This window comes from Hyperoodon ampullatus, assembly GCF_949752795.1.
Source record: "Hyperoodon ampullatus genome assembly, chromosome: 4".
Lineage (NCBI taxonomy): Eukaryota > Metazoa > Chordata > Mammalia > Artiodactyla > Ziphiidae > Hyperoodon > Hyperoodon ampullatus.
In genome coordinates, this window is record NC_136917.1 from 38350705 (window position 1) to 38378213 (window position 27509).

The window sequence follows — 27509 nt, forward strand, 5'->3', positions numbered from 1 at the left end:
GCCGGTCAGGTGCCTGCCAGCCTCCCCTGCTTCTTTCTCACCCTGGCACCCACACTGTAGCCATATTTGTGGCTTTTCTGTTCTGCTCGTAGTTTAAGCTCTGTCTGTCCTTATGATGTCCCACAGGCTGTTCCTCCTTCCTGAAGCGCTCATCCCTATTTCTTACCTTGGTGGTGCCAGTGCCTGGCTCCTTTCAGGTAGCAGCTCAAATGTCATTCTCCCCAGAGGCCTTTGCTGGTTACCTGTTGTAAGTCCCCCTCCCCTAGCACTGTGCCTCCGCCACACCACCCGTCAGCACCAGTCATGGTCCACAGATGTCTGTGGGTCTCTTTGCTGTCTGTGTCCCCATTAGACCAGACATAGATCTCTTGCTCAGTGCTCCTGACTCTGTGCTCAGCACCCAGGGGGTGTCAGGTAAACCCATGAAGCAGGGACCAGTGAGTTGCACCACCCAGCACCCTTCACAGGTGGCTTTTCTTCCCTCCATGTGGCCTGGGGTCTGGGCCCTTGTGGGTGGGAGCATATTCAAATGAGGAGCTCGACAGCCTGAATCCCCTGGTCTCTGACAAGTTCAGGTCATTGACTGGTGTGCTTTTTCCTTTTCCTTTGTTGAATGATGGCATGACCAGGCTTTCTTCCTTGGGTAATTATGTCAACATTTACACCTGTTAAGTGAAGCACTGCGCCACATGTTCCTGTCAACCCAGGTGTGAGGCGCAGACCTATCAGGTGCTTCCAGTCTAGCTGAGGCTAACACAAGTTCAGTTCAGTCTAACACGAGTTCACAGTTATTACAGGGGAAGCATGCTATAATTCCAGGATAATTTCTGGTTGGGGTCACTAGGGGAGCCCCCTGGAGCAGGAGGCCGTGGTCTGGTTGGATTGAGGTGTAGGGCACCCTTGGAACGTGGATGGCCAGCTGAGGGTGAGTGAAGCGGGTAGCCAGTGGGATTATGGAGGGTGGGGTGTTTTTCCTCTGCCTCCAGCCCTGTCTGCGTTTTTCCCATCAGCATCTTTCCTGGTCTGCTCCCTACTCTGCCATATCTGTGATGTCCTCTCCCCATGTAGTCTCCTCTGACCCTGAATATAAATCTTGTCAATTTGAAGAGTAGGTAGTTCTCCCTCTAGAAGTGATTTTTTCCTCCATCAATGTCTCATTGATTTATGTTTCTCCCAGCTCCCCACTTCACCTCTCCTCTTTAATTGCGGCCCACCCTGGAAATGCACCTGTGTCCCTTACCCCCTTTGTACCCCCTTGTGCTCCTGTAGGTTACTGGCAACCTTGCCCCAGTAACCTACAAGAGCACACGGTGGTCCTTAACCCCAGTGGCCTGTCCTTGGGACTGGCCCTCCTCGAGCCCTGCGGCACTTGTCCGTCACTGTAGCCTGCCCGCAGCCTTTACTGTCTCTCTTCTCCCAAATTTCAGCCTCTCCTGCTTGCATCCTTTCTTTCTGTTTATTCCTGCCTCTGCTGCAGAGCACTCTAACACCGCCTCCCACCCCTCCCCACCCCCCAATGGCTAGAACCTCATGCTGGGACCTCCTGCTGCATCCTGCCTGCCCCAGAGGCCTCTTTGGTGGTGTCTTCCTTCAGCCCCATCTGAACGGGAGTTCTCCCTCCTGTACCTTCTGTGGGTCCCTTGCGTGGCCACCAGACCCAGGGAACAATGGTAATGGGAGGAGAGCGTCAGACTCAGTGGCGATGAGAGTCTGCCCGGTGCCCAAGGAGTTTCTTCCTCCTTCCTCCCCACTTAGTCATATGCTTCTTTTTAACGGGTACCGCTGTTTTAAGAGTGTTTTATTCCCATTTTTCAAACGGGAAACTGAGACGCAGAGAAATTAAGTAACTTGCTGAAGTCCCATAGCTGGTGGGTGCAGAGCTGGGGTTGAACCCACATCTGTCTGCCTGCAGAGCCCTGCTCTTTCCGCTCTTCTAGGCAGCCTGCTGGCCCACAGCAGCACCAGGCAAATGTGTCTGGAATGAAGACTCAGTGCTTGGGACACTTGTTTGTCCTTTTGTCCCTTGTTTTTTCCTCCAAAATAATTGCTAGTTTCTGTGTCTTACTAGAATGTTAATGTAGTATAAATTGGGGGGGGGGTGTGGTAGAGAGCCAGATTTTTTTTTTAATTGATTTTTATTGGAGTATAGTTGCTTTACAGTGTTGTGAGGGCCAGGTTTTAGAGGAAATTTGGCTCACCCTGTAAGATCCAGAGTTCCCTGGCTGTCTCTTTCTTACTGACCTGCCTCAACCTGGTTTTTGTTGACTACGTGGCTCCCGGTAAAGCACGAACATGTAAGTTTTGCCTCTTCTGCCCCAACTTTGAGCTTTAAAACAACTTTCCCCTGCCTGGTTCTTAATCCTGATCAGTTGATCGGGGAAGCAAGTGACTGTCTTTGATCAGATGTATTGGATAGAGTGTCCACTCTCTGATGCCTCAGGCTGTGCCGACAGCCCCAGCCACCGGTGGTGAGAGGCACCTCATCAGCCCCACTCCAGGGGTGCTGTCCACTTTGACCTGAACTGAGCAGCCAGCACTCACTCGGAAAGCTACTCGATAGTCTTCCTTGGGACGGTGCTCTCGGAGCCCCATTATCATTTGAGTCCCCTTCAGGGTGCCTGTTTTTCAATGTTAGGGTTCCCAGATAATCTTTCAGTGACCTCAGTTATGCAGTACTTTCTGCACCTCAGTTTCCCCATCTGCAAATTGGGAATAATACTCTATACCTGTTTTATCTGTCTCACAACAGTGGAGTGTCAGAATCCCTCAGGGTGATAGACATGTGCGCAAAGTGCCTTCATTTGTGTAGCACGCTGTTTGTTCAAGCATTTACTGGGCATCTTCTCTTGGCTGGTGCTTTCTGGGCAGCAGGATGTACCAGCAAACCTGAAGACCATCCTGCCCCAGGGAGTTGAGGTTCTAAGGAGAGGGCGCAGACGTACAGAAATGAACAAACATGTACACAGTATAGTGATGCCATCTGCGCTGTGAGAAGTGTAAAGCTGAGGAGGGCACAGTCAGATACGGAGGCCTGAGAAGGCCTGGAGTCCACACAGGCTCCAAGGACTGAGTAGGAAAGGCATTTGAATGGCTCAGATTATCCTCCCAGTCACCCTGGTCAGTCATCCTCGCTTTATATAAAGGGGTAAACTGAGGCCCAGAGACCTTATGTCACTTGCCAAAGGTGGCATCCAGCAAGCTGATGCTGACACGGCTCTTCTGACCCCCATCCTGGGCTCTGCGTTGCACTGCAGTTTCCTGTCTTGGAATTTTTTTTTTTTTTTTTTTTTTAAGTTGCCAAACGTTATGGTAGTGTGAGGTCTCATTTGTTTTTAAACAGTGGTCCTGCTGCTTCATCATTAGGTTCTATGGAGTCTGGTGGAGAGAAGATCACTTGTTTACATTTTTGTTTTATTGTTTTTGAAGGTGGAGGGGGAGATGGAAGGACCTGGTCGTTGTCTTTATGAGGGCTCAGCAGGCTTCCCTGCTGCAGTGGGTACTCGGTGCTTCCAGAGGCTGATGGAGGAAAGAGTGGGCCATGCCCGGCCCCCAGGGAGAGGCACTCTGCTCAGGCTGGGGAGGCTCAGGTCCGAGCTGGAGGAGGGCCGGGTGACTTGCTCGCACTTGGGTGTTTGGAGACAGCTGCCTGGAGGAGAAGGGGCATTTGGACTGGGCCGTGGAGATCCTGGGAGGGGAGGGAGGCATGGCATTTCTGACAGAGGCAGAGCAGAATGAGCGAAAGCCAAGAAACTGGAACTCCAGCTCAAAGGGCCGAATGTGAGGCCGGGGATGGGACTTTGGGGTACATGTCCCTCTTTTAACTAGGGTGACTTAGGGTTGAAGGGAAGGAGGTGGCATGGTAAAATGGGACACAGGAGTCTGTGCCTGGCCTACAAATTGGCCTGAGACAAAAGGGCCTGACAGGGTGTCTGCTTGTCCAGAGAGTGGCTGACGCAGACATGGGGGAGGAAAGGAGATCTGCCGGCTCTGTGGCCCAAAGGCTGCTCCTGCGTGGAGTGTTTTGCCTGCCACAGCAGTCTTACTGCTACAGGCTGATGGAGGGGGAAGTAGAGGTTACAGATGACCGCAAACAGCCGTCTCCTCAGATTGCAGCCCGGCTCTGCCTGCTGAGTGGGATTGTTGCAGTTCTTGATAGCAGAATCGATTTACTGACTGTGTTCTGGACTGCCTGATAGAGAGTCGGTTCTCCTCCTTTTGTACATACTGGCTGAAAAGCAGGGGAAGGTGGTGCCTGGCCGTCACTGTCTATGGACTGGATCAGGCCTCTGCCCCACCCAGCACACGGCGCCCCTGTATCCTGCACCTCCCAGACCTGTTGCTCTGCCCTGCAGCCCCTAGGCCCTTCTTTCAGTTGCTTGCATATTCTCTCTTGCCTCAGGGTCTTTGCACATGGTATTCATGGCCTCTCTGGATTGTTCTTTCCCCCACTTCATCTCCGGTTAATCCCTACTCCTCTTCATATCTCAGCTGGCACATCACTTCCCTGACAGCCTGGCCCAGCTTTTCTGTTGCTGCCGTTGGGGGTACCCTGTACTTTTCCACATACCAGTTTGTAATTTTCTATTGGTGGGAGTATTTGATTGATGGTCTTTCTCCCCCACTGCCTAGACCGTGTCAACAAAGGCAGGGGCTGTGCAGGTTTTAATTTGACCTTGTACCCTAGGTGCTAGGAGTCATCTGTTGAACTAAAGGCTGACGGGTAGGGCAGGTCCACTTTATGAGAGGCAGTTAGGAGCTCTGGCAGTTCTTGAGGAGTGAAGTGACACGTTTAGATTGTCTGACTGCTTATACAGGGAATGCCTAGAGCTGGGTATTAGCTCAGAGACATTTGCTGTGCTACAGTCCTGAAGTGGTACAGAGCTACCTGGCCTGAGGTTTCTGGAAGAGCAGAACGGCTGATGATCAAAGGAATATGTGGATTGGCTACCTGGACAGGGATCCTCTGAGTGGGGGCAGGAAGCAGGAGGAAGAAGCAGGTGTGGTGTGGGCAGCCAGCAGGACAAGACAAGCCTTTGTGGGAGCCAGGTGGGTGGCACCAGGTGGTGGCTGTGTTAGTTGAGACCAGACCTTCATCACCTTTACTGCAGGCCCTCCAGGCTGGGCCAGACCCCACACTGAGGCACAGCCCATCTCCTGGGGACCCCCCACAATGTTACATTTACTGAGCACCTACTTTGTGCTGGCTCAGACCCAAGATAAATAAAACTGAACACCTGCCCTTCAGATGGCTGAACTGGAGCCGGGCTCCCAGGCACGGATAATCCGAACACCGTGTGGCGGACATCCTGTGGCAGACATCTTCGTGGAGGTCCGGTGGCAGCCCGCAGAAGTGGAATGAATTGCCTCCACTGGGCTGGACATGGGAGAGGAGGAAGAGGAGACCCGCATCTCCCTTTTTCTTTTCCCTCCTCTGTTCCAGTAGGACCGGAGGAAGCAGAGCTGTGCAGCCTTTCAGTCTGGCTGCTCGCCCTCCACTCCCGTCTTTATAGTTTGCCCCTCCTATCCGCTCTGCCCAATCAAAGCCCCCGTTCCCAGACTCTGGTAACCCGGGGTGTCCCAGAGTGGTGTTGCAGAGAGATTTGGGGCACAGGTCTTGCATGGAAGTAAGGGAGTGTGGTTGGATACCCACTTTGTGCCCATTCACCTCCCTGTCAGGGAGGTGTCGTTGTCATCATTCTTGTGCTTATTTCTGAACAAGGAAACTGAAAAGGGAGAGAGGTAAAATGCCTGGTGTCAGACCTCCTGGGGAGGTGGGGTGTCTGTGGGTTGGCCCACAGATCTAAAACTCCCGTGGATGCCACGTTGTGGGCTCCTGGGAGGGCAGGAGCAGCTCTATCCCTGCTGTGCCCCAGCATCTGAAGCAGGCAGGTGATCGTCACCTGTTGACTGATTGCTGCATGCTCTGAATAGCAGCCAGGAGCGCAGTCTCTCTCTAGCTGCTCTTGTTGGTAGTCGATTGGTTGGAACATTTTGTATTTTATGTCTTGGGTGAAGAAACAGGCATGTACGTACTCTACTGGTGACGAAAGTCAGGGCACCCCCCTCAGCCCTGGGCCAGCATCCTGATGGCCAGGCCCCCACCCCTCCCCAGGGTTTCCGATGCCTCTTCACTTCTGCTGTGAGAGGGTGTGGGAAGGGGTTCTCTGATTTACTCGTGACAGTAACAAGCGTCCCTGTTGATCCATAGAAGATTGGCTTTTCTTAATCCACACAGGATGGGCTTTTCAACTTTACATTTCCAGTGGAGAAAGAAAACTATCTTCTTTCAGGCTGTTTTTAAAGAGGAAAGATTAAACAAGAAAAAAACTTGACAGTGGGGCCCTCTTTAGGAGACTGCTTAACAAGGACTCTGAAGTTTTGGGGATGGATTAGCCCTCTAAATTCCCCCACACCCGAGAAACGGCACTATTGGCGGTCCCAGAACCCTATAGACTTTGGTATGTGTGATCACAGATGTTTCTCCCTTTGGGTGTTTTCTTTGATGAAGATTAGGGGCGGCTTCTGTGCCCTCAGTGCACCCCTACATCCATTTTGAACATTTTGAACACTACCTCTATGGAGAAGAGGGTTCCCAAAGGGATGAGCTGATACCCATGATGCCTAGTGGGTCGGGCAATCCTGTGGGTCACTGTGGTGCTCCCACATCAGGCCATGGAATCAGCATTTTCCTTCAGGCCAAGTTTTTAGTTATTGGCATTTGACTTTAAAAAAATTTTTTGTTGCCTTTTTGCCGCTGGAAAATATTCTTTAATTCACCACCCTGTAAGTGGGTTTTTATAGGTATGTACTTAACCTACTATATGTGAAACTATATGTTTAAAAAAAACAACCACTGAGACTAAGAGAACTGGTAAAGACTGTTCTGTCCTGGTTTTGGGAACAGCTCAGCCAACTAGTTGAGTGAGAAAACAAGTACGATATGTACTATAGAGTGTCCAGCATTTGGTGAAATATTTTATTGTTTGGTAAAAAGATCATTTGTCACGACCAGCTGTAAGGATGACAATTCTTTGTAGATAAAACCTGTTCTTCTGTCTCAGTAACAATAATAACAACCACCATAAAAATAGTTATAACAACTGCTTCCCTTTGTAGAGTGTGCTTTACCTACGTATTCTTTTTTTTTTTTTTTTTTGAGTGTATGTTTTTTTTATACTGGAGTATAATTGCTTCACAATGTTGTATTAGTTTCTGCCAGTACAACAAAGTGAATAAGCCGTATGCACACACGTATCCCCATATCCCCTCCCTTTTGAGGCTCCCTCCCACCCTCCCTATCCCACCCCTCTAGGTGGTCACAAAGCACCGAGCTGATCTCCCCGTGCTATGCAGCAGCTTCCCACTGGCCGTCCATTTTACATTTGGTAGTGTATGTATGTCAATGCTACTCTCTCACTGCATCCCAGCCTCCCCTTCCTCCCTGTGTCCTCAAGTCTGTTCTCAGCGTCTGCATCTTTATTCCTGCCCTGCCACTAGGTTCATTAGTACCATTTTTCTAGATTCCGTATATATGTGTTAGCATACAGTATTTGTTTTTCTCTTTCTGACTTACTTCACTCTGCATGACAGACTTTACGTCCATCCACCTCACTACAAATAACTCAAATTTCATTCCTTTTTATGGCTGAGTAATATTCCATTGTATATATGTGCTACATCTTCTTTATCCATTCATCTGTTGATGGACATTTAGTTACCTACATATTCTCATTTGATACTTACAGGGATGGTCAGGGCAGTCACTGTACTATCTCCATTTTACAGATGAGGAAACTGAGGCCCTGAGAGGCTTTGTAGCTTTTCACTCTGCCTCTGAGGGGTGGAGTTTTTTTTTTTTTAATAAATTTATTTATTTATTTATTTTTAATTTTTGGCTGCGTTGGGTCTTTATTGCTGTGCGTGGGCTTTCTCTAGTTGCAGCGAGCGGGGGGCTACTCTTCATTGCGGTGCGCAGGCTTCTCATTGCGGTGGCTTCTCTTGTTGCAGAGCATGGGCTCTAGGAGCACAGGCTTCAGTAGTTGTGGCTTGTGGGCTCTAGAGCGCAGGCTCAGTAGCTGTGGCTAGTGGGCTCTAGAGCGCAGGCTCAGTAGTTGTGGTGCACAGGCTTAATTGCTCCGCGGCATGTGAGATCTTCCCGGACCAGGGCTGGGACTCGTGTCCCCTGCATTGGCAGGCAGATTCTTAACCACTGTGCCACCAGGGAAGTCCGAGGGGTGGAGCTTTGTCTGCCTGAGAACTGACCACTCTCCACCCATCTTACCCACTCCCTCCCGAGGTTTCATTTAAATCTCACCTGTCCCATGAACAAACTTTTCCTGAAGGTATGGGCCCAGCGTTGTGGGTGGGGTTGAATAAATGTGAAACCTCCACCGCCCAAGTAGTGAAAAGTAGGGAGGGGGCCCGGTCATAACCGTAGCCTTAACAAAAATTAGGAGTGTGGGAGAGAGGGACTCATTTCAGTTGGGAATTTGGGCAACGTCTTACAGCAGGGGGTTTGGTGCTGGGGCTGGAAGGTAACTGGCTTTCAGCAGGCAGATCCCCCCTGCCCCCAGGATAATTTGTGCCCAGACAAGGGTGAAAGGTGCACAGTGTGTTCAGTAGAGCATCTGCCAGACCAGGAAGGAAGGCTGGGCTTGACAGCTGTGTGTGTGTCTGTGAGCAAGTGAGTGTGTGTGTGTGTAGGGGTGAGTTTGGGGGAAGTTAACCTGGCAGGGCCAGGAGGTGGCTTTGGGGTGCATCGAAAGCAGGCCAGGTGGAGCTTCACACTCCCTCAGCAACCACAGAGGTCTTTTCGAGCAGGGGCGTGACCTCGTCGTGCCAAATGGGATGGAGGGGGAAGCTGGTGAAGGTGAGGTTCCAGCTGAGAGGCTGGGGCCTGGGCAGAGGTGTGTGCAGTGAGGAGGGGGTTGGAAGGCCACCCTCGCTGCTCTGTCTACCTAATCCCTCCCTGCCTGCCCGGCAGGACAAAGCTCCATTCCTGTGCTGCCCTTGCCAGTGCCTTCGTGTGTTTGTTCCCTGACCAGACCGTGATGTGATGCTCTGCTCTGCGGTGGCGGGGACTGCCTTTCTGCTCACAGTGGAATCCGGGAGCTTGGCTTGGTGCCTGGTGCCTAGAGGGCTCCTAGGCTCTGAGGAAGAGCAGTGGGCAGTGGGAGGCTGATCCTGCCACCTACAGAGGGGAGCAGGGAGGAGGCACAGAGAGCTGCTGACTCGATCTGTCCTGGGGATCCCTGGGTCCTCGTGTAATGTTGGGCCAAGGCTCAGAAGATGGCAGGGATGTTGGAACCCTGGGGTGGCCGATGTAGAAAAGGAATTTTGGGAAGGTTCGGGGCACACTTGGGGAAAGTTAGGAGCACTGTGAGAAACGGGTGCTTTCAAGGAGGGCTGTAGGTGCCCTGCTGTGTAGGGGGCACTTACTGCTAAGTTGTCGCCCCTATGAGTCTCCCCAGGGCCTCTTCAGGGCCTGGTCCATCGAATGGAGGAAGGGAAGATAGAATGGAAATGATGGGGCGGGGGGTGTTCTCTGCGATGCCTGGAGGAGTGGTGTCCAGGGAGGGCCGTGGGGAGGCCAGGGCTATGTTGATCTTTTTATTTATATATTTTTTAATTAAAAAAATTTTTTTTGGGGGGGGCACTCCACGAGGCATGCGAGATCTTAGTTCCCCGACCAGGGATCAAACCCATGCCCCATGCAGTGGAAGCGCAGTCTTAACCACTGGACCATCAGGGAAGTCCCCAGGGCCACGTTGATCTTAAGCTGCAGTGTTTGACTGGAATCTGCTCCCTGCCCCACCCATGCTGCCTGGGCAAGGTCCCTTTCCAGTGCCATCCACCTGCTCCTCTGCGTGGCCGTACTCAACCCTGTACCCCTCTCTCTGTGCCCGTCCTCTGGTCCCCACAGGACCCCACTCCCTTGGTGTTTTCTTGCCAACGGCACCTCCTTCTGTCTCCGTTGTGGGCCTGTCTTCCCCCAGCGCATCCGTGTGGGCGCTCCTCAGCCTGTTGGTTGTCTCGTGTCCCCTCGGGCAGGCTCAGCAGTGTAGCCGCCGTCTCCCTGCCCTCGCAGGTGTGTGTCTGTGGGCTACAGTCGCCCTCCATCCTGTCTTTTCCTCATAACACTTACACCCCGCTGTGTGTGTTGTCATGTCTAATGACATTCTCCTCCAGACCAGGAGTTCCGAGAGGCTGGGGCGGGGGCATGGTCCCCTTATTCGCTGTTGCACCCCCATGGAGGCCAGTGCCTGGGACCAGGCAGGCACTCCATAGATACTGCTGAAATGGAAAAGAGATTTCCACAGATGTCCCATAGGGACATCTCTGAGAGATATGTTCAAGGGGGAACAGCCCCCTCTTCTCTGAGTGTTTCCGCATCGTGCATGGCTGTGTTCTTTGGGCCTCATTCTCCTGGAGGAGGATGGCAGTCGCTCCCTAGCTTCCTCCCCTCCCTCCTGTCACCCGATCCGAGTAGCTGAGTGCATACTCAGTTCACCTTCTCACAAGCGCGTCTGCTCAGGTCGCCTTCAGGAGGACAGGATGACTTCTGACCTCTCAGCAAGGGGTGTGCAGACCTGTCATCTCATTGTGTCTGCCATTCCTGCCTGGTCCTGCATCCTGTGCAGGGCAGTGTGTTGGAGCAGGAAGGCTACCTCCAGTGACTTTTGTTCCTTCCTCACTTCTGTTTCCCGTAGATGGGATTGAGAGTGCTGGACTCCCGGAGCATGGAAGCTTTCACACCTTGATTCTGTGTTCTTCCAGATGGCATCTCACCCTAAACTCCCCCTGCCTGGCTTGTTCACATTGATGCCTCATTGTGTGTCTAAACTTTCAGATGTAGTTCTCTTGCTCCTTGGTTCTCCTTGTAGGAGAACTCCCCCGTGTCATGTCCCCACTGCAGGCCCTGAGTTCTGCGTGGGTCGGAGGGAGGCCCCGCATTCTGTGCCAGATGGCAGGCACACGTCTTCAGCTGGCCTTCGTCATGGCGGTCATTTGGGTCCCTGGGGAGAATCGTGTATCATCCTTACGATCCCTCTTCTCGTTTCGCGTCTCCTTTTCCCTTTTCTGTCCTATTTACAAAAAGCAATGTGTGCTAACGTGGATCACTGGAGAACTCAGAAAGCCGGGAGAGGCAACCAGTTCACAGGTCGGAATCACTGTCACATGTGGTGTCCGTCCTGCCAGGTTTAGATCCAAGTGGATGTGATCACTGTGTGCTTACCAGCCAGGTCATAACTGCGTGCTGATTTGGGCCCCTCCCTTTTCACTTGAGCAAACATCGTAAACGTTCTGCCTGTGCCATGTTTACCGCTCTGTGGTATTCTGTCCCAAGGAGACACAGCAGTTCATTGTTGGCTTAACTAGTTCTTGACTATTTCCAGTCCTTTACTATCACCTGCAGTCCCGCCCTGAAGAAGGGCAAACTGATCTAACCCTCTTGCCCTTCTGCCTTCCTGCATATCTGGTCATTACAGAATCCCAGGAGGAGACCCTGGAGTATCGGGAAGGCCTAAAGAAAGTCTGGTTTTTATTACTTGACAAAAGCAAATTCTGGTTTTGTCAAATAATAAAAAGAAATTATTTGTTAAAGAAATTCTGGTTTTTATTATTTGACAAAAGCATGATCCTGCCAGTGATAAAGCTACTTTTCATTTATCACACTTAAACCTGAAGCAGCTTGTACCATTAAAATCCTTGCCAGGGCAGAAACACATCAAATGTTGGTCTTTAATTATGTAAAATTTTAAGCACACTAAAAGTAGAGGAAAGAGCTTAATGAACTCCCATGTACTCACCACCCGTTCACAACAGATGCCAACGTTTTGCAAATGTCTTTACCCAAGTGTTTTTCATATGCACGTCTAGTAGCTGAGACTGTTTTCTTTTACATTACCACAGTGCCATACCACAACTTAATTAATAATAATCTGATACCCAGTCCATATTCAAATTACCCTGATTATCTAAAAATATCACCTTGCGTTTGGTTGTGAGATCTCCTGAGTCTCTCTTTTTTTTTTAATTTTTAAAATTTTGAGGTAATTGTAGATTCACATACAATTGTTAAAAAACAATGATGGGGCTTCCCTGGTGGCGCAGTGGTTGAGAATCTGCCGATGCAGGGGACACAGGTTCGTGCCCCGGTCTGGGAAGATCCCACATGCTGTGGAGCGGCTGGGCCTGTGAGCCATGGCTGCTGAGCCTGCGCGTCCGGAGCCTGTGCTCCGCAACGGGAGAGGCCACAACAGTGAGAGGCCTGTGTACCGCAAAAAAAAAAAAAAAAAAAAAAAAAAAACCTGATGCAGAGAGATCCTGTGTATTCTTTATCTGGTTTTCTCCAGTGGTAATATTTTGTAAATCTGTAGGACACCATCCTAACCAAAACATTGACATTGCTAGAGTCAGATGCAGAACAGTTCCATCCCCACAGGGATCTCTCTAGTTGCCCTTTTACAGCCACACCTACTTCCCTCCCACCTCATTCCTTTCTGAATCCTTGGCAACCACTAATCTGTTCATTTCTATAATTTCAGCATTTTAATAATGTACAGTGGAATCATACAGTAGGTAACCTTTGGAGATTGGCCTTTTTCACTCAGTATAATCCTCTGGAGATTCTCCTGGGTTGCTGTGTATATCCGTAGTTGATTCCTTTTCATAGCCCAGTAGTATTCCATGGTGCTGTGGGACCACGGTTCATTGAAGCAGTTACCCATTGAAGGAGATCTGGCGTGCTTCAGTTTTGGGCGATTATGAATAAAGCTGCACTAAACATTTGAGTACAGGATGTTCTGTGAACTTAAGTCTTCATTTCTTTGGATGAATGCCCAGGACAGTTGCTGGGTCCTGTGATAGTTGCATGTTTAGTTTAGTTTTTTTTTTTTTAATAGCTGCCAAGCTGTTTTCCAGAGCAGTTGTACCTTTTTACATTCCCACAAGCTCCGTATGAGTGATCCAGTTTCTCTGCATGCTTACCAGTGTCACCAATTCTTTTTTTTAAAAATAAATTTATTTATTTATTTATTCTTATTTTTGGCCGCGTTGGGTCTTTGTTGCTGTGCACAGGCTTTCTCCAATTGCCGCGAGCGGGAGCTACCCTTCGTTGCGGTGCATGGGCTTCTTACTGTGGTGGCTTCTCTTGCTGTGGAGCCCAGGCTCTAGGCATGCAGGCTTCAGGAGTTGTGACACGTGGGCTCAGTAGTTGTGGCTCATGGGCTCTAGAGCGCAGGCTCAGTAAGTTGTGGTGCACGGGCTTAGTTGCTCCGCGGCATGTGGAATCTTCCTGGACCACGGCTTGAACCCGTGTCTCCTGCATTAGCAAGCGGATTCTTAACCACTGTGCCACAAGGGAAGTCCCGGTGTCACTATTTCTCGTTTTAGCCATTCCAGTAGGTGTGTGGTGGCCTCTCCCTGTGGTTTTTCAAGACAATTTTTTTTTAATTGAAGTATAGTTGATTTATAATGTGTTTCAGGTGTACAGCAAAATGATTCAGTTATATGTGTAACTTTTCAGGTTCTTTTCCATTATCGGTTATTACAGTATATTGAATAGTTCCCTGTCACAGTGGTTTTTAATTTACATTTCCTAGCTAACGATATGCTGGCCATCTTTTCATGTGCTTATTTGCCATCTGTATATCCTCTTTGGTGAATTGTTCCTTCATGTCTTATGCTCATATTCTCATTGGATTGTTTCCTTTTTTGTTGTTGAGTTTTGAGAGTTCTTTATGTATTGCAGATACTAGTCCTTTGTTGGATATGTGATTGGCAAATACAGTTGACATTTGAACAACACAGGTTTGAACTGCGCAGGTCCACTTATATGTGAATTTTTGTGTGTGTGTGTGAGTGTGTTACGCGGGCCTCTCACTGCCGTGGCCTCTCCCGTTGCGGAGCACAGGCTCCGGACGCACAGGCTCAGCGGCCATGGCTCACGGGCCCAGCCGCTCCGCGGCATGTGGGATCCTCCGGGACCGGGGCATGAACCTGTGTCCCCTGCATCAGCAGGTGGACTCTCAACCACTGCGCCACCAGGGAAGCCCCTGAATTTTTTCTTTATTTAAAAAAATTTATTTTATTTTATTTTTTTCAGTAAATGTGTACTACAGTACTACTTGATCTGAGGTTGGTTGACTCCATAGATGTGGAACTGCAGGTACAGAGGAACTGTATATGGAGGGCTGACTGTAAGTTACACTCGGATTTTTGACTGTGTGGAGGGCAGGCACCCCTAACTCCCACGTCGTTCAAGGGTCAGCTGTATTTCCTTCTAATCTGTAGCTTGTCTCTGCATCCTCTTATCAGGGTCTTTCGTAGATCAAACATTTAAAATTTTGATGAGGTCCAGTTTATCAATTTTTTTTCTTATGAATCAGGCTTTTGGTGGCAAGTCTGAACTCTTTGCCCAGCCCCTGATCCTGAATATTTTCTCCTCTGTTTTTCCCTAAAAGTTTTATAGTTTTACATTTACGTCCATGATCCACTTGGAGTTAATTTTGTAAAAAGTGTGAGACTTAGGTCTCCAGGCCCATTCTCTTTCTCTGGATGGCTAGTTGCTCCAGCACCATTTGTGAAACAGGCCTCTTTCCTCCTGAGTGGCTTTTGCCCCTTTGTCAGAAGTCAACTGGGCACATCTGTGTGGGTTTGTTCCTGGGCTCACTGTTCTGTTCCATGGTTCTACGTGTCTTTCCCTCCATCAGTGCCACACTGTCGTAATTACTGTAGTTTTATAGCAAGCCTTGGAATTGAGTAGACTGATTCCTCCCACTTTATTCTTTTTCAACATTGTTTTAGCTCCTTTGCCTTTCTGTATAAATTTTAGAGTAATCTTATCTGTATCAACAAAGAATCACGTTAAGCCTGCATATCAGGGGCATACACATTTATCACACGTTGTTGCATTGGCCTCCAGAAGGCCATTCCACTCAGTTTATTTTCCCACTGGCAGGGCCCAAGATGTGTTTCCACCTTTGCCGACCCTGCATGGCACCTCTCTTTGACTTTGCCAACCTGATAGCAAACAACTGGCGTTTCACTCTATTTTGCAGTACCTGAATTGAACATCTCCCCTAACTTTGCTTCATCTCTTCTTTCAGAATCACCTTTTTCTTATCTTTGCTCATTTTTAAATTGGGATGTCTCTTCAGGATTTATGAAAGCTCTTTCTCATGTCTCAGTTCTCTCGGCAGTGTTCACCTTAGCTCTGGCTTAGAAACTTCTCATCTGGCAGTTGGAGTGAGCTGTCAGTTTCAAGGAGGTTTAGGATGCTCCAGTGTTTTCTGATGCTCTTTGAGTGCTACTGAGTTAGGTCCCGGTTTCCTCACCTGCAGAATGTGGTCCGGCCTGCCTGGAGGGCCGTGCACACCACCAAGGTAATGGTTGTGCAAATAGTGAGGGGAACTATCTCTAAGTGGAAGGCGAAATGCAAGGATTATCAAGTGAGCACTTCTCTAGCCTTGTTTTTGCGTCAGCATCTTGCTCTCCAAGGAGGAACTCAGACAGGGATGTCTTTTGGTGTTATGTGCCTAACTTCCTGCAAAACTTGGCAACAGCTTTGAAAAACACAGCCATTATGGGGTCTCAGTTTTCCTGAGGAAATGGCAGGCTGCGCTGGTTTTCAAGTCAGTTCATATGCTTAAGTCAAGTCTTGCACTTTGACCATGTCTGTTGAATAAAATGTACCATGACATAATCACGTGTTTTGCCTTTTCTTAGGTGAGCATGCACGGGAGGCTGTGCAGTGGCCCTGTGTCTGGCTCTGTCATGCCTGGGCTGTTTTTGCAGGGTGCAGAGTAGGTTAGTGCCACATGGCCTGGGTCTCCTCTGGCTCCGTCACTCCTTGCCTGTGTGACCCTGAGCAAGGTAACCTCAGTCTCCTTACCCATAAATTGGGACAAACAGTAGTACCTGCCCATAGCATTGTTTGGGACAATTAAGTGAGGTACAGGATAGAAAATAGTGAGGCTCAGTAAATGTGATCCACTATTTGTCAGAACAAGGAATTATACTTTTCTAAAAGTTTTAAAATGAAAATTAATTTGCTTTACAAATGTCATTTTGAAACAAGCAAGGCCAGCGATCATTGCTTTGTTTTGCATAAGAGCTCCTGCCCATGGATGAAAGCAGGAATCAGAGAGCTGGATGGACTCAATCCTGAGAGGGTTAGGTGTGGCCAGAACCCCAGTCCTCAGGGTTTTCCCTCCAAAGTAGTACTGATGTGTTCCTCATCTCAAGCTGGTTTTCTCCAGCATTATAATTGTGCACAGGGCTTCCCTGGTGGCGCAGTGGTTGAGAGTCCGCCTGCCGATGCAGGGGACACGGGTTCGTGCCCCGGTCCGGGAAGGTCCCACATGCCACGGAGCGGCTGGGCCCGTGAGCCATGGCCACTGAGCCTGCGCGTCTGGAGCCTGTGCTCCGCAACGGGAGAGGCCACAACAGCGCGAGGCCCACATACTGCAAAAAAAAAAAAAAAAAAAAAAAAATTGCGCACACCTGCATGAACTGTGGAGTTTAAAGGCCTCCCAGCAGAAGGATGTGAACTTGTTCCCTGATGTGCTGCCCTCCCCGTCTCCCCATTTGTAGGTTGCCTTTGGGGTGGAGGTTAGAGTGAAGAAGCCACAGGAACTTTTCTTAGTATTTTAGGAGACCAACTGAAAGATCAAATTGAAAGTTATATTGAACTTCAATGAATAATTCAGAGTCAAAGATGGCATCTTAGCACAGCGGGCTGGTGGAGGAGAACAGCCTGCTGGGCCGGCTCCGTCCGTTCTTGAAGCCATCTCAGAGCTGTCTGCAGCCTCTTACACTGATGACCTTGTGCCCTGGCCTGTCGCCTTTCTCCCTTTGCCCCTGGGCTCACTTTGGGGTTAGGCAGAGGTGGGCAGCTCTGGTGCCCACTCTCAGCTCTCAGGGGGCTCTGTCCCAGCAGAGCGGCTGCCTGTACCAACGAGCTGTTTGTGTCCGAGGTCTCTGCCCGTCACTTGGGGACTCGAGGCCTTAGCAGCATTCATCGTCAGCTCTGTTGCAACGGTGTATTGGGCAGCTTGCAGGTGTGACTCCGCTGTCGCTGGGAGGAAGTAGTGTGGTAAGAGGAAGTGCCATTAGATCTGGTGGTGTTCTCCCTTTACTCCCCCTTCTGCTTATGTAGTGCCTGAGGTATGTGTAATTAAATCAGAACCTCTCACTGCTGTCATTGTCCCAGGTTACCCAAATTGATTCCTGTACTGAGAGAGGAATGGGTGAGGCATATTCTGTGGTTTTCCGTTAGTTGTAGGTCATTTGGGATCAACACCTGGCCATAGCCTGTCTATGGGATGAGCCCTTAGCATCGGTGGTCCAAGCTTTGGGCCTGGGGCTTCAGAGCCTTCTCTGGACTATTTGGGGTCTTGTTCCTCCTGATTGTGGATCTAGTTCAGAAGCGTTTGGGAAGTTTGAGACAGTTATTAACCATCTATTCTCCAAATATCATAACTTTTTTTCATTGGAATTGTAGTAGCTTGGAAACCTCTCTCTTGCTTACCATGAGATCTTAAAAAAATCCCACTGGAAATGCATTTCAGACCCGTGCCTCTCTGATTGCTGGCAGGAAGGGGACCTTTGTCAAGGTGGGGGTCCCTAGGGTCTGTGCATTCCATTTCCATGAGCCGGGGCACAGGATGTGCTATCTAGACCCAGCACGGTTACCTTTACTGATAGATGACAAACAGCCTGCCTGACTGCTTCCTCTGTCAGCCTTACTCCTCCGGGGAGATATGTTTTGAAAGCATGCAGAGCTTTTTTTTTTAATTACTTAATTATTTTAAATTGAGGTTATAGTTGACATATAACATTATATCAGTTTCAGGTGTACGATGTAATGATTTGCTATTTATACACATTGTGAAATGATCACAATACTTAACATGCATCACCAGATTTTATATAGTTACAAAATCTCTCTTCTTGTATTGAGAACTTTTAAGATCTACTCTTAGCAACTTTCAGTATACAGTACAGTATTATTGACTATATTAACCATGCTGTACATTGTATCTCATGACTTACTTATTTTATAACTGGAAGTTTGCACCTTTTGACCACCTTTACCCATTTCACCTACCCCCTATTCCCATCTCTGGCAACCACCCATCTGTTCTCTGTATCTGTGAGTTTGGTTTCTTGTTTTTGTTTTTTAGATTCCACATATAAGTGAGATCATCCAGTATTTGTCTTTCCCTGTTTAACTTATTTCACTTAGCATAATGTCTTCAGGGTTCATTCACATTGTCACAAATGACAAGATTTCCTTCTTTTTAATGACTGAATAATATTCCTCTGTGTGCATGAGTGTGTGTGTGTGTACACACCACATTTTCTTTATCCATTCTTCGATGAGTAAATATTTAGGTTGCTTTCATGCTTGGCTATTGTAAATAATGCTGCAGTGAACATGGAGTTGTTGTTTGTTTGTTTTTCTTAGTGTTTTCGTTTCCTTTGGATAAATACCCAAAAGTGAAATTGCTGGATCATATGGTAGTTCTGTTTTTAATTTTTTGAGGAACCTCCATACTGTTTTTCATAGCAGCCGTACCCGTTTACATTTCCACCAACAGTGTGCAAGGGTTCCCTTTTTTTCACGCCCTCTCCAACACTTTGTTATTTCTTATCTTTTTGATGCTAGCCATTCTAACAGGTGTGAGGTGAGATACTGTAGTTTTGATTTGCATTTCCCTGACGATTAGTGATGTTGAGCATCTTTTCACATACCTGTTGGCCATCTGTATGTCTTCTTTGGAAAAACGTCTATTCAGATCCTCTGCCTATTTTTTAATTGGGTTGTTTGGTTTTTTGCTATTGAGTTGTATGAGTTCATGTGGGGTTTTAAACCCTGGAGATCAAACAGGGTGTGATGGTGGGCATTGCCATCTAAGTCATAAGAAGCTAGAGGCGACAGCCTCCCCCAGGACGGTATACACAAGGGCCCAGGGCAGGAGGAGCCCTCCCACCAGGGAGCTGCTGTAGCTGTACATTTAGCTCTTTATTTTTTGGCTGCGCCATGCGGCTTGCAGGATCTTAGTAGGGCAGTGAAAGCGCAGAGTCCTAACAACTGGACCACCAGGGAATTCCCCACTTAGCTCTCATTTTTTCTTATTGGTGTTGTTGCCTTTTCTTTCTCAAGCCATTGGCCTTTACCCTTCTTTCTTGCTTTTTCACATTGTTCTGCCTAGCTTTTTAGCTTTTTGTGCCTTTTCAGGATTTCACTCTTTCTTTTCCCCTTTTTCTTTTTTGACTTTCCTCTGCTGCCTTTCAGATCTTTTTTCCCTTTTCCTTCTGTTTTCCTTCTCTCTTGCTGGTGTTCTTGTACTTTCGCTTCTTTCTGTGTTTGCAGGTGTTGGCATCCTCCAGAGGAGCTGACCATATTCTGGGCATTATTTTTAACCTGAAATGACTTTTTACAGCACAGCAGAATGCAAGTGTTGGGCTGGTTCAAATCAGTGATTGTAACTGAAGGGAACCCGCCTCCCCCTAGTTTTATTCATTATGAAAAGTTGCACAACAGCATTCAAAGACTTTTAAAATAAACACTGTCATCCTGCCTCTCACCTGGTACTCATTTTTCCTGGAATTCTTTTCTTTACCTGTTTACACACCAGTTCTTCCATAAGATTAAGCATAATGGTGTCTTCTTCACTTTTCTTGCTCACTAAATCAACGGCAAGTTTGCCATGTCCTGCTTTTTTCCCCTTCATGCGGTAGAAGACCAACATGTGTAAGCCTTTACAGCTAACATCTTAGTGGCTGCTGAATTCCTCCCCCTGCTGGCCTACTCCTGCAAATCCCCTCCTCCCCACTGGCGGGCGGCTCGCTGAGGTTGGGAAGAGAGACCGTGGACACGGTGGGATGTGTGAGGGTTTGGCCACCAACCAGGCTGAATCCAAGCGTGGCCTCAATTTGCCGCTTGATCCTAGACTGGGTGGTTACCTTCTCTGAACAGCGACATCTTGGGGAATCTGGAATGTCTGGAACATGGAATGTCTTCGGTGCCAAGCTGAGGATTTTGAACTTCCTGCCTGTCATTGTGGGAGCAGTCACTGGCCAGCTGTCTCCTGGCGTCTGGGGCTGGTCAGTGGTTTTTGCGCAGCCCTTGGGTGGGCGGCTGGTGGAGGACGAGATGGGTGGGGATGAGACCTGGAGCGGGGAAACCAGTCTGAAGCTTCTGTGACTGGTGATTCATGATGATGTGCAGAAACTCCTGTTCTGGTTCCGGAGCCAGAGAACAATCTCAAAGGATAAGGGTGTCTTTTCCCTCTGAGCTCGTGGACACACCAAAATCCCATCGGTCAGTGAATAGAAAACGACTCTGGGCTGCTGCTCCTTCCTGAACGACTGTGTTGTTTGTGTTGGAATCAGGATTATTTAAGAGCATTTACATTTCCTTTTTCTAAATTGAGTAAGTGTATTATCTCTGAAAATAAACTACAGGCCACGTATAGAGGACGTTTAAAGTGCATAAATTTTGATTTTCATTATTGTGTATTTTGGTGATAACAGAATTGAGAGACACTTCTTTTTGGAAGGGTTTTGTGTCCACCTTTGACCAATATCTGTGGTTTTGTTTACAGATTCACACTGGAAATCCATTATATGAATCTTATTACAAGCAGGTAAGTTTTCACGAGTGTCTTTTTGGATTGAAATTAGAGTGAGTGACTCAGAAACCACAGCTGTGAATTGCAGCCCAGTAAGGCCTTTCGTCCCTTTCTGTTTCCAAATTATCAGCTAGCAGCCAGTGTCATGGGTAATGCTTCTACCTGCTGCTCTGTTGCTGAAGCCTTGTCTCAAGTGTTGCTCCCCAATTCCAGGTAGACCCAGCATACACAGGGCGAGTTGGGGCGAGTGAAGCTGCACTTTTTCTAAAGAAGTCTGGGCTCTCAGACATTATCCTTGGGAAGGTATGTGATGAATGATAGCGATTTCTGTGGCCGCCCTCAGGGCTCCCCCGGCAGGTGAAGGCCGGCCTGTGCAGACCCCTCTTCATGCGGTCTGTACTCCCCTTGGAAGTGAGCTGGCCATTGCGAGCCTCTCGGGGCTGTAATTGGTAGATCCAAGTGCTCGGATGGCTACTGCCACCCTTTGCTTGAATAGCAGACAAGAAGCCTGAGTGCTCTTGGGATCTTGATAGCTATGGATTTATGTTGGCCTTGGAGCCAGGTGTACCTGGGTGTTCTCCGGGCTCTGCCACTGACCGCTGTGTGCCCCTGGGGGGAGGGAGGGGTGAAGGCTATTCACCTGTTCTGAGTCTGTGGCTGCTGTGGCGTATACATAAGGCCCACATGTAGTGATGGTGGCTCCTGTTTTGTGATTAAACAGTCAATGATCAGCGGTCGCACTCACGAGCATTTCTGTGTTTCCACAGATATGGGACTTGGCCGACCCAGAAGGTAAAGGGTTCTTGGACAAACAGGTATATACACATATACACAGAGCAAGTAGAGGGGCTGAGCCAGAGCCCCCAGGCTGGGTCACCTCTGCACTTCCTTCCTCATTGTCTCCACTGACAAGTATTACTGGTCATAAGTGCGGACATCAAACTTTTAAAATGGGAAGGTTTCATTTTGAAATAAAGGTCTTTTGAACTCTTGGAGCCATCTTTCATGGTTAGCGTATCTATTAATATTTTGTGTGCTTACAAGCAGTTGAAATGTTTTCAAAACGTTTTATTTTGAAATAACTTCAGACTCTCATGGAAGTTGCAAAAATAGTTCAGTGAGTTCCCGTGTATCATTTCCCGGCTCTCACCAAAGCACACTGCTCAGAAGCCTGACTCAGAGCTGACCAGTTTTATTGATACCTGCACTTTCTTGTGGTTTTTGTTTCTGTCGTATATAGTTCTATGTAATTTCATCACTTGCATAGATTCAGGTAACCATCACGACAGTCAGGATCAGAACATTCTCAGACCTCAGAGTCTCCCTCATGCAGCCCATTGGTAGTCACACCCTGACCCCTGGCAACCACTGATTCCTTCTCTGACATAATTTTGTCATTTTGAGAATGTTCTATAAATGGAATGTGATAGTACTTACGATTTTTAAATGGTCGTATTTTAATTTAGTTCAGTCTTTCCCCAAACTATATTCCAAGGGATGTTGTTCCTGATGTCTCACTGTCCGTGACCCGACCCGTCGGGAAAGCACCGTTAGCTTTTCCTCCCTCGCTTGAGATTCACAGTGCACATGTGTGTGTTAAGGGTTCTGAGGATCTTTGTGTAAGAGAGCCCTGTTAACTTTGCTTAATGCAGTTCTTCTAACCTTACTAATGTCCCCATTTCTCTACACGGGCATTCTGTAGACATCAGCTTGAGAAAAGCTGCTCTAGTGCTCATCTCTTTGAAGAAGTTTTGAAAACCATAATTGTGTTTACAGTTTTAAAAAGAGTCCATGTTCTTAGGCCCGTTGATCAATTTTTAAAAACTAGGTGATGCCACACGAGTCCACTAAGACTGTGGCATGGCCAGTTCTGGGTCAGGAGGAGGACGAGGAGGAGCCAAGGCCCCTGCTGGCCTGGTTCAGGTCCTTTGTCCTTATGTGGGAAGTGAAGTCCACGTCAGACCATTGGGGAGCAGGGGGAGGTGAGTGGGAGATGCTCTGTTCAGTGAGGCCAGGGGCATCCCAGTGAATCGTGAGTGTCAATTCCCAAACAACTGTGTCTATTTCAAACCATTTTTAAAAAGTCAACGCATATTTGAACCATCCTTTAGACTCTTAAACTGCAGTCTGCTACTTTTATAATCTAGCATTTCCTAAATGTTGAGAGCTCATTATTTTTGAAAATACATTTATTTGAAATTTTACGGTGTTCAGAAAGCAATGGGCTAAGTCCGTTTTAGCATATTCGTTTAAACAGTGCTCCCAGGGTGAGACCAGTTCTGCTCAACACTGTAAGTGACTTGCTCACATGTGGTCTTCCTTGTTGAAGTAAACTGAAATCCCTCTTTCCCCAAAGCCCACTGCTGCAGACAGCTCTGCCACTGCCGCTGCCAGCTGGGTGGGGTTTACGCCTCCCCCTTTTTTGGATTTGCAGGGTTTCTATGTTGCACTGAGACTAGTGGCCTGTGCACAGAGCGGCCACGACGTTACCTTGAGCAATCTGAATTTGAACATGCCGCCGCCTAAGTTTGTAAGTGTCAAAATCCTTCAAGTTCACGTTATTCTAATATCATCTGTTTATCTATCTCTCCATGTTTTCTCTCTTCCTCTTTTTAAATTTTTTTTAATTGCAGGGAAATTTACATAATTAAAATTAACTGTTTAAAAATGAACAGTTGGGTGACATTTAGTGCATTCACAATATTGTGTAACCATCACCTCTATCTGGTCCAGAATATTTTCGTCACCCCAAAAGAAAACTCTACACCCATTAAATAATCATTCCCTATTTCCCCCTCCCCCAACCCTTGGCAGCCACTAATCTGCTTTCTGTCTCTATGCATTTGCCTGTTCTGGACATTTTATAGAGTCATACATCTGGCTTCTTTCACTCAGCATAATGTTTTCAAGGTTCATCCACATTGTAGCATGTGTCAGTACTTCATTCCTTTTCGTTGCTGAATAAGATTGCATTGTGCAGTCTACCGCATTTTGTTTATCCATTCGTCTGTTGGTGGACATAATAATTCATGTACAAGGAATTGTTTGCACACCTGTTTTCAGTTCTTTTGGGTCTATACCTAGGAGTAGAATTGCTGAGTTATATGGTAATCCTGTGTTTAACTTTTTGAGGTTTTTCTCCTTTTTGAAAGCACTTTGAAATGTGTATCCTTATAGTAAACACATCCTCCAGTAGTAAAATTCTGTGCCAGCTACAGTGCAATGTACCTCTTTCTCCTCAGCACGACACCAGCAGCCCTTTGATGGTCACACCGCCTTCTGCAGAGGCCCATTGGGCTGTGAGGGTAAGTGACCGGGGAAGGCGCCCCTCGGCTGTCTTTCACATGCAGTCGTTTAGCCATTTATGACGTTCAGAACATTTCATAGGACGATTGTATCATCCACTCTGTTTCAGAGTGAGTATGCCACAGAAGTTGGACAAAATACTTTTCCAAATTAGAGTCTTTTCAAAGGCTATCTATCCCCTTTTCCTGTAATTGGGTGTTGCCTACTAAGGCAGTTAGCTAAGTTTCAGATGTTGGACTCTGACATGTTTACAGTTGAAATCTCGTATTTCTAGGTCATGTTCTGTGGTTTTGATGCTTGGGTTGGTTAATCAGGATAGAAGGAGAAATTGTGAGAACTCTCAAGCATGAAGACTTCCAGGATGTCTTCGTAGCTTTCTTCCTTATTTCTAGCCAGATTATGTGTTATAATTCTTTCCTTTCTGTTGCTCCTATTGCTTTTTGAAAAGCTTCTCTCAACACTTAATGTGTTCTTTTTAAGACAGGATGTTGTGTCTGTAGAGCTGTGTTACTGCTTCTAGATAGAAAAACGAGTGGTGTCTCCTAATGAGTGCAGAATTTACTCCAGAAGGCAATTTGTGTATGACTTGGAGACAGTCTCCCAGTAATAAGACATCCTCCCCACTCACTGTGAGCGGGTTGTCACATTTCCTCACTTTTATCTGGCTTAAATACTGACATTAATAGCAGTCCTGCTATGAAATAGACACCCTTCACCCACCCCCCAGCCCCAAGTGCCTTTTTGTCCCTTTTTATGGGGTTGGTGTGATCCCCCCTTGAAAGGTTTAGATGGGAGAGGCCCGTGCAGGGACAGGGCAGGAAGAGGCCTCAGGTGACTGAGGGGTCAGGAAGTTGCCTTTGTGAGCAATCAAGCATGTTGCTGCAGTGCCGAAGGATTTCTTTCTCTGTAGTCCAATTGCACGGCGCCTACTTTGAAAAGCAGCTGCTTTGTTGTGAAAAATGGTGCCAAAGGGATCTTATTATTCCTTGAACCATTTCGGCCCCTTTCTGGCAGGGACTGTGTTGAGGCCTCAAGAGAAGAGCTGGCGGCTGAGGAGCCTGTGAGGCCTTGAAGAGGGGAGTTGGGGCAGGAATGGCACCGTGGTGGGGCAGAGAGCTTTACAGTCCATTCAGAGAAAAGGTGACAAGTGTTAATGTTCTTTTCTGTGGTGGAAGTTCCTGGGTTTCCTGAAGCCTGAGCCAGAGAGTCTGACAGATCCAGGGAGAATTCCACACTCCAGGCGGATGCAGGGAGTTGGGATTCCCAGTGCTTATGGTGACTCGAGTACACAGTGTCTGCTTGTGCTCTGATTTCAGTTTTCTCTCTCTTTTTTTAAATTGTGGTAAAATACACATAATATAAAGTTCACTATCTTTTTTAAAATTTTTATTTATTTATTTTTATTTTTGGCTGTGTTGGGTCTTCGTTGCTGCACATGGGCTTTCTCTAGGTGAGGCAAGCAGGGGCTACTCTTCCTTGTGGTGTGCGGGCTTCTCATTGTCGTGGCTTCACTTGTTGCAGAACATGGACTCCAGAGCGTAGCCTCAGTAGTTGTGGCGCATGGGCTTAGTTGCTCCGCGGCATGTGGGATCTTCTCGGCCAGGTATCGAACCCGTGTCTCCTGCATTGGCAGGCGGATTCTTAACCACTGTGCCACCAGGGAAGCCCTGTATGTCTTCCTTGGAAACATGTCTGTTCAGATCCTCTGCCCATTTTTTAATCAGGTTGTTTTTTGATATTGAGTTGAATGAGTTCTTTGTATATTTTTAGATATTAACCCCTTACCAGATAAATCATTTGTAAATCTCTTCTCCCATTCGGTAGGCTGCCTTTTCATTTTGTTGGTGGTTTTCTTTGCCGTGCAAAAGGTTTTCAGTTTAATTAGGTCCCATTTCTTTATTTTTGCTTTTGTTTCCTTTGCTTTAGGAGACAGATCCAAAAAAAAAATTGCTATGATTTATGTCAAAGAGTGTTCTGCCTATGTTTTCTTCTAGGAGTTTTCTGGTTTCTGGTCTTACATTTAGGTCTTTAATCCATTTTGAGCTTATTGTTGTATATGGTGTAAGAAAATGTTCTAATTTCATTCTTTCACATGCAGCTGTCCAGTTTTCCCAGTACCACTTATTGAAGACATTGTCATTTCTTCATTGTCTATTTTTGTCTCCTTTGTCTTAGATTAACTGACCATAAGTGCATAGGTTTATTTCTGGGCTCTCTGTTCTGTTCCATTGATCTTTGTGTCTGTTTTTGTGCCAGTACTATACTGTTTTGATTACTGTAGTTTTGTAACATCAGTTAGGGAGCTTGATACCTCCAGCTCTGTTCTTTCTCAAGATTGTTTTGTCTATTTGGAGTCCTTTGTATTTAATACAAATTTTAAAATTATTTGTTCTCATTCTTTGAAAAATGTCATTGGTATTTTGATAGGGATTGCATTGAATCTGTAAATTGCCTTGGATAGTATGGTCATTTTAGCAATATTAATTCTTCCAATCCATGAGCACGATATATCTTTCCATCAGTTTGTGTTGTCTTCAGTTTCTTTCATCAGTGTCTTGCAGTTTTCTGAGTATAGATCTTTTACCTCCTTAGTTAGATTTATTCTTAGATATTTTATAGTTTTTGATGCAACTGTAAATGGGATTGTTTCTTTAATTTCTCTTTCTGATAGTTCGTTGTTAGTGTACAGAAATGCAACAGAATTCTATATATGTTGCATCCTGCAACAAATTCATTGATGAGCTCTAGTATTTTTTTGGTGGTGTCTTGAGGATTTTCTATGTATAGTATCATGTCATTTGCAAGCAGGGACAGTTTTACTTCTTCCTTTACAATTTGGATTCCTTTTATTTCTTGTATGATTGCTGCATCTAGGACTTCCAGTACTATATTGAAGAAAAGTAGCAAGAGTGGGCATCCTTGTCTTGTTCCTGATCTTAGAGGAAATGCTTTCAGCCTTTCACCGTTGAGTATAATGTTTGCTGTGGGCTTATCATATATGGACATTATTATGTTGAATTATGTTCCCTCTCTACCCACTTTGTGGAGAGTTTTTATCTCAAATCGATGTTGAATTTTGCCAAAAGCTTTTACTGCATCTATTGAGATGATCATACGATTTTTATTCTTCAATTTGTTAATGTTGTGCTATTGATATTGAACCATCCTTGCATCCCTGGAATAAATTCCACTTGATCATGGTGTATGATCCTTTTAATGTATTGTTGAATTTGGTTTGCTGATATTTTGTTGAGGATTTTTGCATCTATATTCATCAGTGATATTGGCCTGTAATTTTGTCTGGTTTTGGTATTAGGGTGATGCTGACCTTGTAGAATGAGTTTGGAAGCTTTCCTGCCTTTTAAATTTTTTGCAGTAGTTTGAGAAGGATAGGTGTTAACTCTTCTTTAAATGTTTCGTAGAATTTGTCTGGTTCCTGGACTTTGTTGAGAGTTTTTAAAATTACCAATTCAGTTTCATTACTGGTAATCGGTCTGTTCACATTTTCTATTTCTTCGTAATTCAGTCTTGGGAGAGTATACATTTCTAGCAATTTATCCA

At 46.9% G+C, this 27509-nt stretch overlaps 1 protein-coding gene across 3 annotated transcripts in view; it reads left to right on the plus strand.

The window, feature by feature from the left end:
- The window catches only part of EPS15L1 (epidermal growth factor receptor pathway substrate 15 like 1), a gene marked incomplete at its 5' end in the record, with an annotated part of 99612 nt that overhangs the window by 2123 nt on the left and 69980 nt on the right, over window positions 1-27509 (plus strand). For all 3 annotated transcript variants that reach the window (XM_079703768.1, XM_079703769.1, XM_079703770.1), the window contains 5 exons: window positions 20616-20657; window positions 20856-20945; window positions 21410-21457; window positions 23077-23172; window positions 23885-23947. In XM_079703768.1, coding sequence (XP_079559894.1) covers window positions 20616-20657; window positions 20856-20945; window positions 21410-21457; window positions 23077-23172; window positions 23885-23947 — 339 coding nt within the window. The remainder of the gene's footprint in view (window positions 1-20615; window positions 20658-20855; window positions 20946-21409; window positions 21458-23076; window positions 23173-23884; window positions 23948-27509) is intronic.